We start from the raw sequence: 19,582 nt of genomic DNA on the forward strand, positions 1-19,582 counted from the left end.
ACTTGAGACGCGGCGATCCTTTACAGTCTATGCAGGCCCAGGGAGAATCGAACCGGGGACCTTCCGATTGCCAGACAGTCACTTTACACAATATATATGAGCTATGGGGCGGCATAGCTCAGGGGTAGAGAAACAGTTATTAGAGCACGAAGGGTTCCCAGTTCGAATCCGGGCTCCCCCTGAGTTAATGTCGAAGAGTCCTTAGGCAAGACTCTGAACCCCTAATTGCTCCCGGTGAGTAGGTTGGTGCCTTGCATGGTTTCCTCTGCCACCGATGTGTGTCCGTGAATGGGTGAATGTACCGTAATGCACAATCTATGTAAAGCGCTTTGGATAAAAGCGCTATATTAATGCACCATACCCATTTACCATGCAGGTCACAAAATGTCCCCCCAACTGTTTGAGGTTAAAACCTTCTCCAACTTCTTCTGAAAGCTGACATATGTGCTTTTTGATTTAGCAACGAGTCAACGACTAAACAAACCAGTTGTATGTAGTTGCTGTTCACACTGCGGATTAACCACTCAGATCAACCTCATATCCCTATTCTCTGCATGTCATTATAGGTGAAATGTTTCAAAAATAAATTCAAACTTAGTTTAACATATCTACAAGCTCAGGTCGTTGCTTTGCTTGTAGATCAATATTCATTGTACAGGCTATCAAATTGGTATCCCAAACTGAAATTCTATTTTCTGTTTAACTAAACCTGGCGACGCGGGTTAATCTCTGACTGAAAACTAGCAACAATTTCTCATGGAATATAGAGCAATTTAACACAAATGTAATGCCCCTTTTATTTTATTTTGTATTATTCTTTTTTTGTATTAAATACCCCTTTTAGTGGTTAAGTCAACGTTGTCTCCTTGCGTCAGTGGTTGCCTGTCAACCAATTGACCAATGACAGGCTGACCGTCCCTCCGGGCTATGGACTCTTACAAGTTTACCTCTTTGTTAGACCAATCAGCTGCCACGGTGTTACTAAAGTGTCCACGATACGTGCTTGTTTTTGCCAACGGGTCCGATGCCCTAAACTAGATGCAGAATAGATATTCTGCATCTAGTTTCAGCTCAAATCTTTGCTTCTGGGGGTCCCTGCCCTGGAACAAAATATTTTAGATGGGGGTCCGCGGCCAAATACATATCATTTTGGGGGTCCTTGACATGACACCGTTTGAGAACCACTGGATTATTTATAGCATACATTTTTTTCAGAAAACTGTTTGGATTTAGAAGACATTTTTGAATCTGCCTAGCCATTGGTAAAACTGGTAATTCATACAAACAAAATGATATGTAGTTGGCCATATCCAGGACCCCAAAAATGATATGTATATGGTCCACGGACCACCATTTCATATTTTCTTTCCAGGGACCCTCAGCAGCAAAGATTTTTAGAAGTTAAAAATCTTCTATGTGCTAAATTTGGGTCTATTCTGCATCTAGCTCAAGGCCTCAGACCCGTAACCCGTTGGCAAACGCCAGGTCGCGTTAACGAAACCTCGCGTCACCAGGCTGTGTCAACGTAACGTGGTGGAGGAGAAGCGTGTCACGTGTATGTGTACAGTATGCACTATTCAAGTATGTCTGTGCGTGCGTGTGTGTGTGTGTATTTGTGCGTGACATTTGCAGCAACCAGCTAGCTACAGCTAAAACAAGAATAGTTGCAGAAAGATTCAAGATATAATTCAGCCAAAAAGCGGCTTAAGAGTTGTTAAAGGTCCATGCAGGCGGTTTAAGATAGTGAAGGTTTGCAACGGGAAGAAAAGCCGTCACTTTTGAATGTAACGACACAGCTATGAGACCGGTAGTTTGTGGACCACTACTACTAGCTCCCGTTAGCTAACATTCAAAATAGTCGTTGGTTATAGTTGTGGTCAAATCAAATGGAATATAAGTAGAGAGAGGCACAGCAGTGTTCACACACAGCCAAGGTTGGTGTCTCTGTTCTTGTTGACATGTTGACGCTGTGTGAATGTCTTCTTGGCTGAATGTGTGGCGGCGGTGAAACGAGGGTACATGATGTGTTTTGTCGTACATTGCCGCATGGTGGGACGTTATTAAAGCCAGCAGCACAGGGTTTGACATTAGCATTAGCTCGCTAGCTCTATAGTCCCTTTTGCTCTAGTTTCAGTTGAGTTCTCCAGCCCCAGTTGTCCCACCAGCAGCCACCACGCTGACTCACACGGACAGGTGTCGTGTTGTTGAACCCGTCCAGGGTGGTCTGGTGCTTCTCGGAGGCTGGAACAAGTCGGGCCGCACTTTTTTCTTTCTTTATTAGTTTGGTTGAGCGAGGAGGAGAACCAAAAAAAAAAGATGCTGCTTTCCCTGGTTGTGCACACGTACTCGTTGCGTTACTGGTTCCCCGCCACGGTCATGCTGGGGACCGCGCCAGCCTACCTGCTGTCCTGGGGCGTCTGGAAGTTGCTGTCAACTTGCCTGCCTGCCAGAGTGTATCATAGGATAGACGACCGGCTCTACTGTGTCTACCAGAGCATGGTCCTGTTCTTCTTTGAAAACTACACAGGGGTGGAGGTAGGTCAAACCTGACTTTTACTGTATTATTAGTGCTGTAAAGTTTTGTGGGGTCATGCATGCTCAAGCTCCCTCAGCCCTATGTTCCCTCACTGAGGTTAGAGGGAACATAGGGCTGAGGGAACTTGAGCATGGACCCAGTTGTGTATGCTGTCTCTGGAATGCTGCTTGATTGATTACTTTATTAGAGGTTTGCATAGGAAAAGGTACAGGACTGCTCTGATACAAGGTCAACCAAAATAAATAAGACCACAAGAAAGCTGTTAAGCTTGCTTGGGTTCCCTCTGTACTCAATTTCATACAACATTAAATAAAACACAGTACTATGCTAAATATATGTTGGAAGGGGATTTTCTGCTTAAAACGACACAGGAGGCTGTTTGAATAACAAGTTCACCGCAAACAGCGCCAGAACAGATTGATGACATGTGCTTCCTGTGCTGGTGTGGAAATTACTTTAACAAAAAATACAGAAGGCCATTCTGATAAGCTGACATGCCAGTTGCATACCATAAATGTCTGCATTCTCATACCACGCCTTGTACAGCAGGTGTGTTGTGTACTAGGGTGTGCAACTGCATATACAACATACTGTATGTGAGTGTGTAAATATTTATTATGTAAGCACTGGAAAGTAGATCCCACTATTGCACATGGCAAGTTGGTAATATAAAACGGCTTATTTGGGTATAGTGTTTTTCGTCGGAACTAGGCCAAATCGATAGCTTAATGCCTGTGCAAAGTCCATAGATAGATGGGAGTCATCACGTTTTCCTGCAAAGGTGCGAGTCGTGCAGATTTTCTATTTGTAAGCATGGGCAGAATCTGTCTTGACTGGCGCATTGGGACACAAACCTTAAGGATGTTTGTGTTCTTAAAAGCCTTTCATGTTGGTTATAATAGTGTGTTCACTCTTTTATTAAATAGGCTGTCTGTGGATAATGAAGTGTAGGGTTATTTATTTTAACCTGTGTTATTCACCTCTCCCCAGATTCTTATATATGGAGACATACCAAAGAACAAAGAGAATGTTGTCTACCTATCAAATCATCAGACTACAGGTAAGACTTTTAAGGCCCGGTTGCAACAAGACAGATTAAGCCTTAACCTGGTTTAAATCAAGGTTCATCTATTAATCAATAAGAGTTGCCCACTCCTCCTGTGAGAGAAATTCAGTATTTTCTGCCCAACCCAGCTGAGGCAGTGCATGAGCAATTAGGGGTTAAGAGTCTTGCTCAGGGACACATCGATTGGCCTGGCTTGGAATCAAACCTGGGAGTAAGACAACCAGGGGCTCTGGTTCCCCAGGCGGGCCCCCTTACCATTCAGCTATGGCTGCCCCCTTTAGCCCCACCAAACTTTAAACCGGTCAGTTTTAGTTTAAACCATCTTTTTAATCTTGGATTTAATTTCCACTGTAAACCTGGATTAATCTTAATCCTGTTGCACTACTGCTTTAAATTTAGAATTTTAAATATCAGTAATGGATACATTTTAAACTTGCATTAGAGATGGTTTAAATGTAAACATGCCACTGACAGGAATGGGGGTGCCCCTCCTGTGAGAAAAGTCTCCCTCCTTTCCCCAGCAACGTCAAGCTGCGGATATCTCGTTTATCCTTGATTCCCGCAGAACCATTGAAACATAATATTATATACACAACTCATCCCACGCAACCCCCCCCCCCCTCCCCTTTCTCATTGATACATTGATTGTTCAATTGTTAATTGTGTTTCCATACTGCTCCATTAACTGATATAACAAATGTTTTTCGTGGCTTGTAAAGTTTCAAACCTGTGAAACTATCCAGGAAATGATTGGAGCGCCAATGTGCGAGGGGAACAATCAACAGATCTACAAACCCACCACGCACCACAGAGTGACTTGCTGTGAACTAATATAACCTATCTGTTGTTTCTAGCGCGTGACACCATCGGATAACGAAGGTTTATAAAATGATATATTTTTTGACTGCAGGTGCTGCCCACATTCTTTCAAAAGTTAATACAAAAGTAACACTTATGATATTAGGCTCAAGAGAGATGGTTATTCCTGTTTATTCACATGGCAAATCCTAGATGGCGGGGACACAAAGTTTAATCCATGAATTAATCACAGGTTACTCACCAATTTGTTAAGCATTGCTTAAAATTAAGTGGAGCAACACAACTCGAATTAAAATAAATCCTAGATCAACAAATCCTTGATTAACCATAAACTAAGCTTTATTTAATTCTTCTTGGTGCAACCGTGCCTTAGAGGTTGCGTTTTTATAGGAAGTAAAGTCTGGCTTTACCAATTTAAAAACCTTGTCTGAATCATTGGCCTTCTCTTCCAGCGGACTGGATAATTGCTGACATGTTGGCAATTAGGCAGGAGGCCCTTGGTCATGTGAGATACGTTCTTAAAGATGGACTCAAGTGGTTACCATTGTATGGATTTTATTTCTCTCAGGTATGATTCATTTGCTTAAAATTGTATCTATGATTTAATTGAATTTCACTCGCTGCTAGCCTGGTGAATCTGAACATAATATACAGTATTCATTCTCATAATAAATACACTGTTGATAATCTTGTCTATTATAATCTAATTTTACTGTTTGAGACTTTCATATTACTGTTTGACACTACAGTATACAAATCAACTTGTTCTTTCTGTTCAGCATGGAGGTGTTTATGTCAAACGAAGTGCAAGGTTTGATGTGAGGGCCATGAAAAAGAAGCTGCTCACTCAAACTGAAACAGGAACACCAGTAAGTAATGCTAGGCTTTTGAACCCAAACTTGCACCGCCATAGGAACACAGAGTTCACTTATAAACCCAATCTTTCACCACCTAGAACGGGGATCAATTATTAAGCAAACCGTTAACCATATACTGTACAGTACTACGAACATGGAAATCCATCTTAAACCTAACCGTTCACCCAATACAATACGAACATAGAGATCTTTATCAAACCAGATCTTTCACCGCATAGGAACATGGAAATCACGTGTAACCAAACTTTTAATCACATAGTAATAGGAATATGACAGATTATTATAAATAAATATAAACAAATTTGAATCCACCACCTGTCCCTTTGAGACAGATAATGCCAAACTTCAAGGAGCACTGACAAAAGTAAATAAAACATAAAAATATTTAATGATAATTTCCACTATAATCTATTGGTTAGAAACCAAAATAAGTTATTTGGAGTTATGATTCATATTTATTCATTACATACAAGCTTTAAGTTTGAATGCCTTCTTTCTCCAGATGTATCTTGTCATCTTCCCAGAAGGAACCCGGTATAATCCAGAACTCAAGAATGTGATCACTGACAGTCAGGCTTTTGCTGCAAAGGAAGGTAGTAGCAATATTATAGTAATCACTTTTATTTGTTTTTTGCTGAATTTATAGTACTACTACTGTGTAATGAGTATGTTGGTGCCTGCATTGCATGGGTTCCTCCACTGTCGGTGTGTAAATGAGTGAAATCACATATTGTAAAGCGATTTGGAGAAAGGCACTGCTGTGAATGCATGCAAAATGGTATACACCTCTTCTATTCTGATTGAGCACAAACATATTTGCAACAGGAACTTTTGCAACATTCTTTTGTCAGAATAGGATTAGGATTAAGGTATTCACATGGTTATGTAATACCCTATTCCCACACCCTGAGTATGCCATCAGAGAAACATGTCCTCATCAACAAAACCCTTCATTTGTAAGCCATGGAAATTAAAACAATCACTCTTCACTAATGATTAATTATGAGATACAGACAGAAACTCTTTGCCTCTTACCATTGTACAGAAAATGGATATTGGGGGTGGCAGTTGGCTGGGAAGTAGAGCGGCCTTCTTGAAACCGTAAGGTTCCTCATCAAAGTGTCCTTGAGCAAGAAGCTGAAATGATTACAAGCAAATTTAAACAGCCATTGTTAATCAGCCACTTATTTAATCAAGAGCTTTGACCGTCATCAGATATTGACATTGGCAAATCTGTCTATTAAAACCTCTTCATATGCATAAGACTCAAGAGGATTTTTGGGACAGAATCTTTTCATGGAGAGTGACCTCTCTGATGGCAGGTCCTTCTGGAGTTATGCCACAATTTGGAACCTCACTTAAAGAGAAACCAGATGCATGAATGCCATACCTGTGTCAGTGCAGTTGCTCTCCATGTTGGGGGATTTGGCCACTGTCTGGTACCTCAGCGTAGGATCAGGATAGATCAAAAGACCCAAGGGTCAAATATGTACTGTAGTCGCAACAAATACTTTACTCTATGTAGTTGATCGGTTGGATGGTTCTCGACATATGCAGGGAAAGACACAGAGAGAGATTCTGTGCATTTATAGAGTGATGCGATGGTTTTGGGTCTACTCAATAATGGAACACGAAAACAACTATTGTGCTGTCCTGAAGGTGACCCAATTACATGGGCCAATGGGATTTTGGACAGAATTAAGCTGTAGGATTTTACTTGCTGACAAAATGGCGACAAATTAAATTCAATAAGCAGTTAAGGAATTTAACCTCGTGTGTATAATAATCTTCATGCATTGTGGAATCAGCTTGTCTCATCACCGCTGCTGTGTCTCTAAGAAAATATGTCTGCCAAATGAAGATGGTGAATTATTGCCATGGCTTACTCTTCCCTAGGACTGGCTGTTTTGAAGCACACTTTAACTCCCAGAATGAGAGCCTGTCACGTCGCCATAGAGGCCATGAAAGACCACTTGGATGCTGTGTATGACGTCACGGTTGCATATGAGGGGACACAGACTGCCAACGGTCAAAGACGACCTGCTCCGTCGATGCCAGGTGAGAGGGGCTTAACATGTTTTTTTTTTCTTCTTTTTTTTCCTGCAATGACCAAGTGCTGCGCGCAGACTCTATTATGAGGATGTAGAGAACATCCTTAATGGGAACAAACTATCAGTACATTATATCAGTGAAGGTCATATACTTAACACCCTCAGCCAATAACGGCTAATCTTTCTGTCAGTCTCTTGCATCACAGTCTAAACTTTCTAGGAATTGACCTGTCGTTCGTTATCAGTTGTGCAACAGCATGTAGTTATATTCCTAATTGAATAACACGCATAGATTACCTATTAACTGAAAACTGGAGGCGTTCCTGAGTGTTCCTGTATATGTATTTTCCGTGTTGTGGAATTTAGATTTCTCATGGTTCCCAGCCCCAGTTTGAAAATACAGTAAATGGTGTTGTGAAAAAAAACATCCTGTTGACTCAGGAATAATCCTACGTAGATGTGTGTCTCTAATAAGCAGAAGACTACAAAAGCAAGTTTCTCATCACGCACTTCCCAGACACATTTTTCAAAGGTGGCTGTAGTAAAGGAAGTGGAGATGGTTGAAATTTGAGCTTAATTTTGGAATGTTTTCCAAATCTTGAGCCTTTTCCTTGAAAATATTCTCTTAACCAATCTTTTTATACTGTATATACTTTTCACGGCATGTTAATTCAAGGTCATATGCATCGCTTGGATGCTCCAATGGGACCAAGGGGAACCATAAGGTCTTTTAATGGCATGGGAGCGTTGATTTGCACATGACGTGTAATTAATTGTATTCTGTACATGTTAACCTCATGTTGATTTCATAGGTCATTCTATGATGCCTTTGCTGAAAGGCTTTTCCTGTTTTTGTTTAGGCTTTCATTCATGTTTTCTGTTGGACAGAATTCCTGTGCAAAGAATGCCCCAGAGTCCACATACACTTTGAACGTGTGGATATCAAGGAAATTCCTCAGGAGCCTCTGTTTTTCCGCAGGTGGTTGCACGAGAGATTTGAGGTTAAAGACCAGTGAGTTTAAGCATATTCTTTATTTCTTTGTTTTTTTAATTTAAAAAATTGTCAAGGACCGCCAAATTGATATATATATTTGGCCGTGGACCCCCATCTGAAAATCTTTTGTTCCAGAGAACCCAGAAGAGAAGATTTGCAATGCGTAAATTAAGTTTCCAAACATTGTTGTGACTTTTCCAAATTTGTTAAAAAATAGCAGATGTACTACAAGCTCAATATCTTCTGTTTTTTAATAGCCAACGTATATGTTTTTTTAATTGTTCACCTTTTTCAGAAAACTTTTAGAACGGCCTCAGGTCTTAATGATACCTTTATTATCCTGTGGAGGAAATTCAGTGGTATGGGTTAACACAGCCAAATGAAATTGAAAAATATGAATGTACTATTTTAGATATGAACATGCATGCCTAAAATCATACAATGCTCGTTTTAGTTGTGTTTTCTGTTCATTGAAATGAGCAAAACAAAAAAACTGAATGAAACGTTACATATGCAGCATGTAGTGAGTTGCTAAACAGGAGTCATCTTCCAGATATTAAACGTAAACAATTACTTTTATTGGCTTAGACACAATTTTATTATGAGGAATACATTGAGTTCAATTACCCTCTGGAATCACAGAAACCCATAATTTGTCTAATTAACTTAATCACATAATATAGAAGTTGGGTTAGCAACATTATATAGTAACATTATATCTGAACCTCTTGTTTTATCTCTTTTCAAAGGCTTCTAACCACTTTCTATGAATCTGAGGATGCAGACAAAAAATGCAGGTTTCCTGGCAAAACCCACATTTCTCCACTAAGCATCACAAAGACTTTTCCATCAGTGGTGATCTTGGGAGCATTGACACTGCCTTTGCTGTTTACTGAATCAGGCAGGAAACTCTATGCCGGGACCTGGTTATACGGAACAGTCCTGGGATGGCTTTGGGTGCATGTTAGTCCATGAGAAGCAAGATAAAGGATGCCATTATATGGTGCACAGAAGGTATGGAAACATCTTGCCGTTTTCCTAGACTACAACGAGAGCGATATCGAAGCAAAGCCATGTTTGTAAAGACTTGGAGATTATCCCATACCTCTGCCTCACCGTCTACCTTCAACTCTAAGCTAAATGGAGAGAAAGAGAGATGCTTAGCTGCTTGTGCTACTTATTCACTTGCATTCTCTGGATTTGCTGCCTGATATGGTGAAAAGAATTTAACGGATTTGTTGAGATGCATTACTTTTCTTGAATATTCCCCTAGAACCTCAACATTAAAGTAAAAAAATGTATACAAACCTCCCTCCCTTTGGACATTAATCCCACGTCATTGCCAAGATTTAGCCAAATCTGTATTCTTGCATGCTCAGAGAGACCCAATCAACCTCATCAATCCATGGTCAGGTATAAGACTTCATGTTTGTGAGCACACATGCTCAAATTGACCACGATCATCCATGTCATTGACAAAGTGTTGATGTCTCACAAATCATAACAATACCTCAGATTTATATAGCGCTTTTCTAAGTACTCGTCGCTTTACATGGGAAACGAATGAAAGAGAAATACAACTTTATTAGGTAAAAGAATAAAATAATTTCCTAAAAGTAAAGACAAAGGGCGTTTGGGGGGGGGGGGGGATTAGCTGGGGAAAGCAATTCTGGGGTGGGTTTAGGGGGCATTTATGACGGATGGTAGGCTTAAGGAGTGCGTCCCACATGGAGGGGGCAGAAACTGAAGGCACCCTATCACCCCAAGTTCAGCGCTTGTTCTTTGAAGTTTGCAGATGGTTGTCATCACCAAACCCAAGAGATGGGGAGAGGGGACATTCTCAGGGCATATGATGGTGGAGGAGGTTGGACAAGTAGGGGGGAAGTTGGAACTAGGTTGTTGGGGGGGGGGGGGGGGGGGGGGCTTGTAGGTGGTGAGGACTATTCTGAAGTCATTTCTTTGTTTGACCAGGAGCCAGTAAAGGTCTTGGAGAATCACTATCATGTTTTCCTCTGTCAGCAGGATTATGCACTTTGCTTGTTTAAAGTTGTGTTTTTCATGAATGAAAACTAGCTTGAGTTCATAAACATTTGTATTGACTGGCCTAGGCGTTCAAAGTGATGTCACACAGTCAAGTTCACTTTGAAAATGTACTGTAGTCCTAGATATTTTACATCTAACATGCAAGCCATAATGTTTGCTAGAGTAAAATGCCTGATTGCAGCTACGGATATCTGGGCTAGTTAATACTGATTATTTGTGTGCTCAAGTGTGAACTGTATTACAATCAAATGTTCTGCCATGGTGACATATTTTATTAAGTGTAAATTGTTAAAAATGTTGCCAAGACCTTGGCATTGTTGACATAGCCTAAGTTGAGCAATACATTATTATACAGTATATGTATTTTTTTATTGCATCACAAATGATCTGTTGATTCATATTATATTTTCTCTGTTTTTCTAAAAAGCTTTTCAAAGTTTTGCCAGTACCAGATATGTTGTATGGCTATGCTACTTTAAGTTCTGTTACAAATATCACAAAAGTATCTACTGAGCAAAATGTTGACAATGCCATTTTGAGAGTATGCTGCATTCATTTCCCTTTGCCAATGAAGCCATCTGTATTATATGCATCACTGTATTGTAAAATGCACTTGTCCAATGTCCATTCAAATTTACTATGATAAAAAAAATGTTTTTCCACTCGTCACTTTACATATATTGGCATTCTTATCCTATCGTATTTGTTTGATTTATCTAATGGGTCATCATTTTTACATGTCATAAGAGTACCTCACTTGAATAATCCTTCCTTGTTAAATGACCCTTCTCAGCCATTTTATATCCATTTTTATTCTCCCGAGTTTAGATTGTAATTCATCAGGAAATTCAAAGTAGACACTATTGAAATGCCAATTGTTCCCAGAAATGTGTGCCTTCTATTTGGATGAGTTGGTCCTCAAGACTCATCCAGAGGACCATGCCTCCCGTCATCATGGGATAGCACCCTCTGCTGGATAGCACTGGAACTGCTGCTCAAAATGTAGCATATTGGCCAAGTTGTCTACGGTTCATACAGTATTCAATTTCAAACAATGCATTGATTTACACTTTTTGAAGAAAAAAAAATGCTGAATCCTTTCAGGGGATGTGTGTACATTTTGAATGAGGATGCCAGAGTGAAATAAAGTGTATGCGGGGGTATCCACGTGTTTATTTCTTTTCTAAACGACAATCCACTTAGTTTTTCCCCTCTTGGGTGTGGGGGTTATTTTTAAATGTGTTTATGTGCTGTATTGTAGGCTAGTCAAATGCCTGGATTCCCTGGAACAATTATATTTATTTTTAGTTAAACTTTTAAAATGAAGTTTTACTACTGAACGGTTTAATAACTTGCTTACCGGTATATATGTTTAATTTTTGTATTGAATACATTTTAATGAGAAATAAGCAGTAATAGCAATAAGTTTTCGTAATGTTTTTCGGTTTTGTATCTTTATCTTTCAAGGCAGATTGACTGAAGGCAGTGCATGCGCAGTGGTGTATTATATTATATATCCCATTGGCCGGGGGAACCATTGAGCTATATGATCTGTTTTCAAATCATCTGTGCTCTACAGACAGGCAGCAACAACGACAGCTCCAACGTTGAAATATATTTTTATGATCTTTACAAACTCCAGTTACTCATAGCCATCATAAATATCCCACATTGCCAAAGCGTCCCTCCTGGCGATGGGCTTTTCTAGATAGACACTTGCGCACTAGGCTGCTGTGTTCTTTTGGAGGAAGAGTAGAAGTCCAGTAGTCCAGCTAGTGCTGCAGCTCATCATACTGGTCGTGTTTGCACGTAAACAAGAGTGGTTAAGGTATGTCGATCATACGTGCTGCACAAAAATACATTAATTTCTGAAGTAAATGCTTATTTGGACATGCTGCATGCATATGTTGCTGTCGCCGTCAGCCTATATCACTTGTTTTATTGCAAAGGGAGTTATTACGACGTAACAACCATTGATACCAACAGCCCACTTGCACCCCAACATTTTAAACATCAGAATCTCAATAGTCTACTATACTTTTAGTTTGGGTTTCAGACTTATGTTTGACATTCACATTTCATTGTATTTATCTAAAATATAGTAGCCTACATTCTTTTAAGAGATGTGGTCAAGCAATACATGGACACTTACAAGGATAGAACAGATAATAGTTTAAAAAGGATTTGGGGCAAAGTAGGCCTATAGGCTACATGTTTTTGTTTTATTTGTTTCCATTTACTGTACGTTCTAATGTAAGTAGCCTATTAATACGGTTTCATAATTATGAATTAAAACACCTAGCCAACTTCACTCATATTCTACAGCTCAGCGATGGCAATTGACTGGCTTGGATTCAGCTATGCTGCTGCCATAGCACTGGGAGGATTTATGGGATACAAGAGAAAAGGTTGGAAGCTTCCAATTAGACTACTACATTTAATACATGTGTACAGTGTTCAACTGTGGAGACCAGAGATGTAAAGTAACTAAGTACTTTTACTTAAGTACTGTACTTAAGTACAGTTTTGAGGTATTTGTACTTTACTTGAGTATTTCCAATTTCCAATGCTTTTACTTCTACTCCACTACATCTCGGATCCAAATATTGTACTTTTACTCCACTAATTTTTTTTGAAAACTTTAGTTACTAGTTACTTTGCAGATTATAATATTATAAAACATACATTAATCACTTTAGCCCTATTCTTAGCCCTACCCTTGTCCATTTGAAAATAGCCGACAAGCTCACAACGCGTAGTATCGCGACACGTTGTGAGCTTGTAGATCTGCATTTTGTACTTTTACTTTTGGTACATTTAGTACATTTTGATGCCAATACTTTCGTACTTTTACTCAAGTACATTTTGAATTCTGGACTTTTACTTGTAAGGGAGTATTTCTACATTGCAGTATTGATAAATGTGCGTACTTTATCCACCTCTGGTGGAGACCATGGTGCAGTCATAGATAACCACATAATGAAGCTGACATTAATGTTTTTTTTTTTTTGCATTTCATTTTTAGGTAGTGTGATGTCATTGATGGCTGGCTTATTCTTTGGTGGTGTATCTGCATATGGTGCCTACAACATCTCTAATGACCCAAATGACATCAAGGTCTCTTTACGTGAGTACACTAGCTGTCTGAACCCACTTCCAGATTTGTTTCAGATGCCAACAATATTATAATCATGTAAACCAAAAGACAGTCACATCATGAGAAATAGCCTACTTCTTCCTTCTTTCAGTTGCCTCAGGAATACTCACAGTTGTGATGGGAATGAGATTCAAGAAATCAGGAAAATTAATGCCTGCTGGCATTATGGCAGGATTAAGGTCAGTAAAGCAAAATGTCTGACAAACATAACATAGATTATTGATTACATTGATTATTTGTGTGTTATGAAATTATATTGTATTGTTTGATATTTGACATTGAGTATGGTTCTGATCATTGTATAACTGTCTTTCTTACAGTTTGCTGATGGTTTTACGACTGCTTCTCTTGTTTATAGCCTGAATGAAAAAATACAAACTATTGAGCAATGCCACTACAAAGTATACCAACCAACCACATAAGAAACAGGCATTCCAGCTACTGCAAGTCGTTTTTATCGAAATATCGAGATTTTGCCATTTTTATCGCTAGCTCACGTGTTGAACTGTGATGCGTTGTGCGCTTGCAGATCTGCTATTTTCTTTTGTATTTTTGCAAGGTTTTGAAAATGTTGGTGTATAACAAAAGCCAAAATAGGGACACCAGGTTGAAAGTGGTTGAATGTTCTGCAAATGGAGCTGTTGCTTTTGTGCAGTACTATTGCTTTTTAAATCAAACTAAATTGTTTACATTTTGACAGAATGTTAAGCTCATTACCTTAAATGATGTGTTTTATTATGTTGTATTACTACAGAACTACTGTACAGGATGCACTGAATTAGATGATGGTGAGATAGGACATGGCATACATCTTGACCATACTGCAATATGCATTATGCAGTAAGACCTATTTTACGACACTATAGGAAAATAGGCCATTAAAGTTTAATGGTCTTTATTATCAACCTGCAATTATACTACTGCTGAAAAACCATAAAAAGATGTATTCAAATATTACACTATCATCCATGCACCAACATTCCAAAATGAAAGAAGAAATTGAGATGAGATGTTTAACTTTTAATGCCATTGTAAAAAGTCAATGTGTGCAAAGGTGAATAAACTAATGTGATTCATATTACATTCTATATGTTTGTTGTCTTTGAGGTACACAAAAGTTTAGATTCAAGGAGTGTGCAGATTATATTACAATTTAGGCGTAAGGAATGCAGAGGAAATGGAATTGAATTGGTCCATATGTCTGACCTATACTTTACAATTGCATAATGTATAGATTCAAGGCACAGCGGAATAAAGGGAATCATTTACAAGCATAGCTGAATCTCATCAATTAGCCATATTATAGCTGAATCTCATCAGTTAGCGGGTGAGTAATTTAACATCGAACACTTCCAAAACAGTCTTTACATAAGCTTCATCTGGTTGAGGCTTCCTCTGGCTGCCTGGCTGCAGGAATCGACCGATTTCTGGTTTAAAAGTCATCCTACCCTGGAAAGACTGAAAGGATATTCATACTGTAAATCTTAAAGGACTAAACAGGACATTTATCTTTCTCACTGTGTAAACATTTCAGACTGTGTTGTAAAAAGAAGTGCATAGTGTACACATTAAAGAAGCTTGGGTGATGTTGATTGCATTGCTACTAATATTTCCTAAGCTATATGTATGCCTTTGCTTTTAAATGTGTTACTTTTATTTCAGAACATAATATGGGAAATTTCCACATTTGAAAGACATATTATTATAGATTAAAATATTACATGTTTGTACCTTAAATAACCCACATTTACAGGTTATATATGAACTTTGCAAATGTTGAGCCTACCTTGATGTTGGAGAACTGAGCGAGAATTCCTGGAAACTTCTCCTCCAGCATCAGAGTGCATTCAAGCAGCTCTACATCTGCACAGCTTAATTGACCTCCCACCAGGTATATGGGGCCACACAGTGCCTAAGAAATGTTACACAGAATCATGTAGGCTAGTTATGTATTTGAATATGAATTGTGTGCAGTAAATATTAACCATATTACCCTAGTCGACCTTGGGGAAAAGAAAAAAAAAGAAAGTTTGTTATCATTTTCAGTTATGTATTTGAATCTGAATTGTGTGCAGAAAAATATTAACCATAGTCGACCTAATCAAAGAAGTTTGATTGTTATCATTTTAATTCAAAAATAGCTCAAATGTTTGCTATTTGTCATATGATGAACTGGATTAAAGCAATTTACTGCTGTAATTCTAACACGTAGTTTAGACCGATATATTTTAATACTAGTTTAGGGTCCGGGATGTAAATAACATGTTTTAAATTGTACCTTTTCAAACACAGGAAGGTAGCGTTCTGTTGCTTTAGATTGAATGGTCTCCAACTTAGTTTGAACATCTGCAGGTGGCGTGAAGGGCAGCACCATAATCATTTCCATGAGGTCCCTTAATCCCTCTGAGTACATGTTGATCCTATAATACAAACACACATTTCATGACTGAGCTGAAGAACACTACAATACGAAAGTATAATGTAAATACATGAAATGAGCCATACATTGCACGTTCTTTGAGGTCTTTCCCATCGAGATTGTATTTCCCTGCAATGTAATTCAGTATAGCCCTTGTCTGAACAAGCTTCATGCCATCAATTTCCACCATGGGGACCTGCTGAAACATGAGATCTCCATCTAAGATAAGATCAAATAAGAATGCACTTTATTCATCCTGTAAATTCAGTCACACCCCAAGATAAGGGTGCCTACAGTTGGATAAAATCTGTATTCTAATCAGTGAAATAATAGCCTATAGTCAACTTTTTCATTGTAGGGCCAACACTTTGTTTACATCCTAGTCTATATAGTCAGGGGATATCTTCAGAAATAGTTTCAAATCCTGGAATAAATTCCTTACCAAAAAAATTCTTCACCAATGTGTTTGTAAAGGTGTCTAGTAACACATCTCACAAAGACTGAAATTCAGTTTCCCTAGGAGAGTCTTTGACAGCTGGGTAATTCTGGGTCTCATTCACTCACTATACACTATACTATAGGGGAAAAAATCACTCCCAAAAATATGCTTTAAGTGGGATGTGAGGTGTCTAACTAGGTGTTTTTAATTATTCTGAATCCATTGCAAGTGTAACAGGGAGACCTGCCTCTAGTCAGGGCTCTGTGTCCACGCCCAAATCACACAGGTGTGAGTAGTCACTCGGCTCAGGGAGGACAGAAACCTCCCGTGGAGCAGAAGGGCAAAGGCAGCATAAACGGAGCTTATTCCTCAGCAGTTAAGGTCATGTGTACAGGTATAGAGGACGTCTGACTCATGGCAGTTCACACAGTATACAGGACAGGAACACCAAGGGCACCATGGCTGAAGCCTCAAATTAGACAAGGTTTGGCCCTAGCACCTGGACTACAGAGCTGGCTTTTAATCCTCAGTGAGGCATGGAAAAGGAGGCCCCTGTCTCAGACAAGCCAGCGCCTCTACAGAGAGCCAAGGAGGAATGAGTGCCTGAGCACCAGGCTTTATAGGGGAGGGGTAGACAAGTGACTACTCACACCTGTGTGATTTGGGCGTGGACACAGAGCCCTGACTAGAGGCAGGTCTCCCTGTTACAACCGGAATGAGTGCCTGAGCACCAGGCTTTATAGGGGAGGGGTAGACAAGTGACTACTCACACCTGTGTGATTTGGGCGTGGACACAGAGCCCTGACTAGAGGCAGGTCTCCCTGTTACACAAGCATTTGCTTTGCACCAAAAACATTCCTTGGGCTAGAAATAGACCCCCATACCACTGTGAAAAGTGATGACTCATCACTAAACCATCATGTTATGGGCTGTTTTTAGCCCAATGAATGTTTTTTTTTGTGCCAAATAAATGCTTGCAATGGATTCAGAATAATTAAAAACACCTAGTTAGACCCCTCACATCCCACTTAAAGCATATTTTTTGGGAGTGATTTTTTCCCCTATAGTATAGTGTATAGTGAGTGAATGAGACCCAGAATTACCCTAGCTGTCAAAGATTTTCCTAGGGAAACTGAATTTCAGTCTTTGTGAGATATGTTACTTGACACCTTTACAAACACATTGGTGAAGAAATGTTTTGGTAAGGAATGTATTCCAGGACTTTTTAAGATATCCCCTGATTAATAGACTAGAATGTAAACAAAGTGTCGGTCTGACAATGGCCAAAATGATTATTTTATCATTATTGTACGCTTTTTGTGGTCATTTTTGAATAGAAACACATATATGAAGCTTATTTTTTTTTGATAAAATATTTTCGAAACATTATTTTTATTTTAGCATCCGTTTTTCAAGAAAAAGTTGACTATAGCTCCTTTAATTGTAGGACCAAAGTACATAGTAGAGTCTATACATACAGTAAATGTGAGTCATTTACCATTATGATGATGAGTCGAGTGCATACAGTGTAGTAGGCTGGCTACATAACATTACAGTGGAATAAGTGCTTGCTTAACATGATGTAGACTATAGGCTATAAGTTACAAACTTACCGCTCATAAGTTTGAGATACTGTTCACGAGTTGTCAAATGCACTTCGTCAAACTGTAGACATGAAATTGACAACAGGTAAATTATCACATTGACAATCACATCTAGAAACATACATTTGTATTTTGTAGCCTATTACTGTCGAGGAATGCTTCATCTCCCCATGATGTTACATACCTCAACTCCAGCAACTGCTAAAAGCCAACGAATTGACTCCATCTTCCCTCTCCCATTGAAGTAATACAGTACAACTTTTTCTGCCATTGTGGAAATCTGCAGAAAAGGTAAACAAGACACTAATCATGTTTCACCAATGTTGCCTGTATGTTTCACTAAAATGTTGTAACTATTTAATAACACACATTAAGAATCCTTCTAGCTGTAGTTTAACTGACCTTACCTTTAAGGTGAGGTGAGCCGAGCCGACGCCGTGGAAGAAGAAATAGGAAAATGAACGATCAATTTGGACAATATCCAAGGGGAGGGGCAGGGAGGTACAAGATATTGACCAATACAGAAAGAACGCCGTCTCGCCTCGATCACATGCCTCGTGTAACCAGGCTTTCCGGTTTTCTGTTTAGGCTCAGATCATATCCAGTGCCCGCCTACTGTATCCGGTAATTTGCACATACACATTCATGCACGTGCCGTTTCCGTATCCGCTCCAGGCTCAGACCGGATCAGCAACCTGCAAAGTGAAATAATCCCAGCCTAAATGCATGATCACATGGTCTTTGGTCCATGTCCGATTGGTCTCGACAATGTAATGGTAACCAACCAAAAAAGACTTATTTACATTTGTTATAATGCATTATGGGACATACACTCCTGTTAAACTAAGTTATCATTAAAACATATTATTAGAAAGCGAAAATTAACATTGTATACAAGCAAATGGGCAACGCATACATTTAGCTATCAAGGTATGGATCTGTGAATGTATCAAAACCGTCCCCGAGAATAGTTAGAAATTTGAAAAGTATAAATATCTTCGAGCGTCATTTTTCTGGTTGGATGTGAGGGCGATCTGGCTGCGACATCTGTCACCCCATTGATCGCTAGGGTTGATTCGGCTGATCTGGCTGGCTAGGCGGGTGTCCCCTTCCTCCCTCACCGCTCCATATGTGTCCGCTCCCGAAGCTCCGCGCTCGGTGACAGAGGACGTGCTCCCCGGCGCGCATCGTGGTATACCAGTAGCGACTCCCCTGCTAGAACCTCCAAACAAGCTCAAGGCCCATTTGTAGGAGAAACGTAGGGAAGTCAAGCTCCAAGACTTCAAACACATCCAAATGAGGCACTGCACGTGGCAGTCTGCCTTACTTTTTAAATAATGTAACCAAGGAAAAAGAAGGTGCAGTTCATATGGACGAAGATTGTGATGACAATACAATTCATATTCCTGTTTCCAATTGAAGTTCCAATATAATAATGTATATGATGAAACTTGATAAGCTTTCTCGAAAATTAATGGCCCACTCTGCAATTTTTATTGTTTTATTTTACTTTACATGAAATATTTCCATTCCATTCCCTTTCCTGCCCTTTTTCTTGTTGTTATTGTTCTAATTT

At 39.3% G+C, this 19,582-nt stretch overlaps 2 protein-coding genes across 5 annotated transcripts; one reads left to right on the forward strand and one right to left on the reverse strand.

Moving 5' to 3' along the window:
* Positions 1-1,617: 1,617 nt before the first annotated feature.
* On the forward strand, positions 1,618-14,632 carry agpat5 (1-acylglycerol-3-phosphate O-acyltransferase 5 (lysophosphatidic acid acyltransferase, epsilon)). 3 transcript variants are annotated; one of them, XM_080740547.1, is made up of 11 exons: positions 1,623-2,535; positions 3,527-3,596; positions 4,874-4,989; positions 5,201-5,290; positions 5,802-5,892; positions 7,196-7,357; positions 8,239-8,362; positions 12,713-12,795; positions 13,413-13,514; positions 13,636-13,723; positions 13,865-14,632. In XM_080740547.1, the coding sequence occupies exons 1-11, from the start codon at positions 2,317-2,319 to the stop codon at positions 13,905-13,907; spliced, it is 1,188 nt and encodes a 395-aa protein (XP_080596673.1). In that variant the 5' UTR covers positions 1,623-2,316; the 3' UTR covers positions 13,908-14,632. The 3 variants fall into 3 exon arrangements, with proteins under 3 accessions (XP_080596671.1, XP_080596673.1, XP_080596672.1); XM_080740545.1 differs by lacking the exons at positions 12,713-12,795; positions 13,413-13,514; positions 13,636-13,723; positions 13,865-14,632 and adding an exon at positions 9,094-9,949 and having other exon boundaries at positions 1,618-2,535; XM_080740546.1 differs by lacking the exons at positions 1,623-2,535; positions 3,527-3,596; positions 4,874-4,989; ... (2 more) ...; positions 7,196-7,357; positions 8,239-8,362 and adding an exon at positions 12,136-12,215.
* A 138-nt stretch (positions 14,633-14,770) lies between these two features.
* Positions 14,771-18,482, reverse strand: LOC308297130 (glutathione S-transferase 3-like). Of its 2 annotated transcripts, none has more exons than XM_080740548.1 (7): positions 18,414-18,482; positions 18,191-18,286; positions 18,016-18,067; positions 16,050-16,182; positions 15,823-15,964; positions 15,331-15,456; positions 14,771-15,002 (listed from the first exon to the last, which is right to left on the reverse strand). In XM_080740548.1, the coding sequence occupies exons 2-7, from the start codon at positions 18,275-18,277 to the stop codon at positions 14,865-14,867; spliced, it is 678 nt and encodes a 225-aa protein (XP_080596674.1). In that variant the 5' UTR covers positions 18,278-18,286; positions 18,414-18,482; the 3' UTR covers positions 14,771-14,864. The 2 variants fall into 2 exon arrangements, with proteins under 2 accessions (XP_080596674.1, XP_080596675.1); XM_080740549.1 differs by having other exon boundaries at positions 18,409-18,429.
* Between the last annotated feature and the right edge of the window lie 1,100 nt (positions 18,483-19,582).

This window comes from Nannobrachium achirus (genome assembly GCF_963921795.1).
Source record: "Nannobrachium achirus genome assembly, chromosome: 13".
Classification (NCBI taxonomy): Eukaryota; Metazoa; Chordata; class Actinopteri; order Myctophiformes; family Myctophidae; genus Nannobrachium; species Nannobrachium achirus.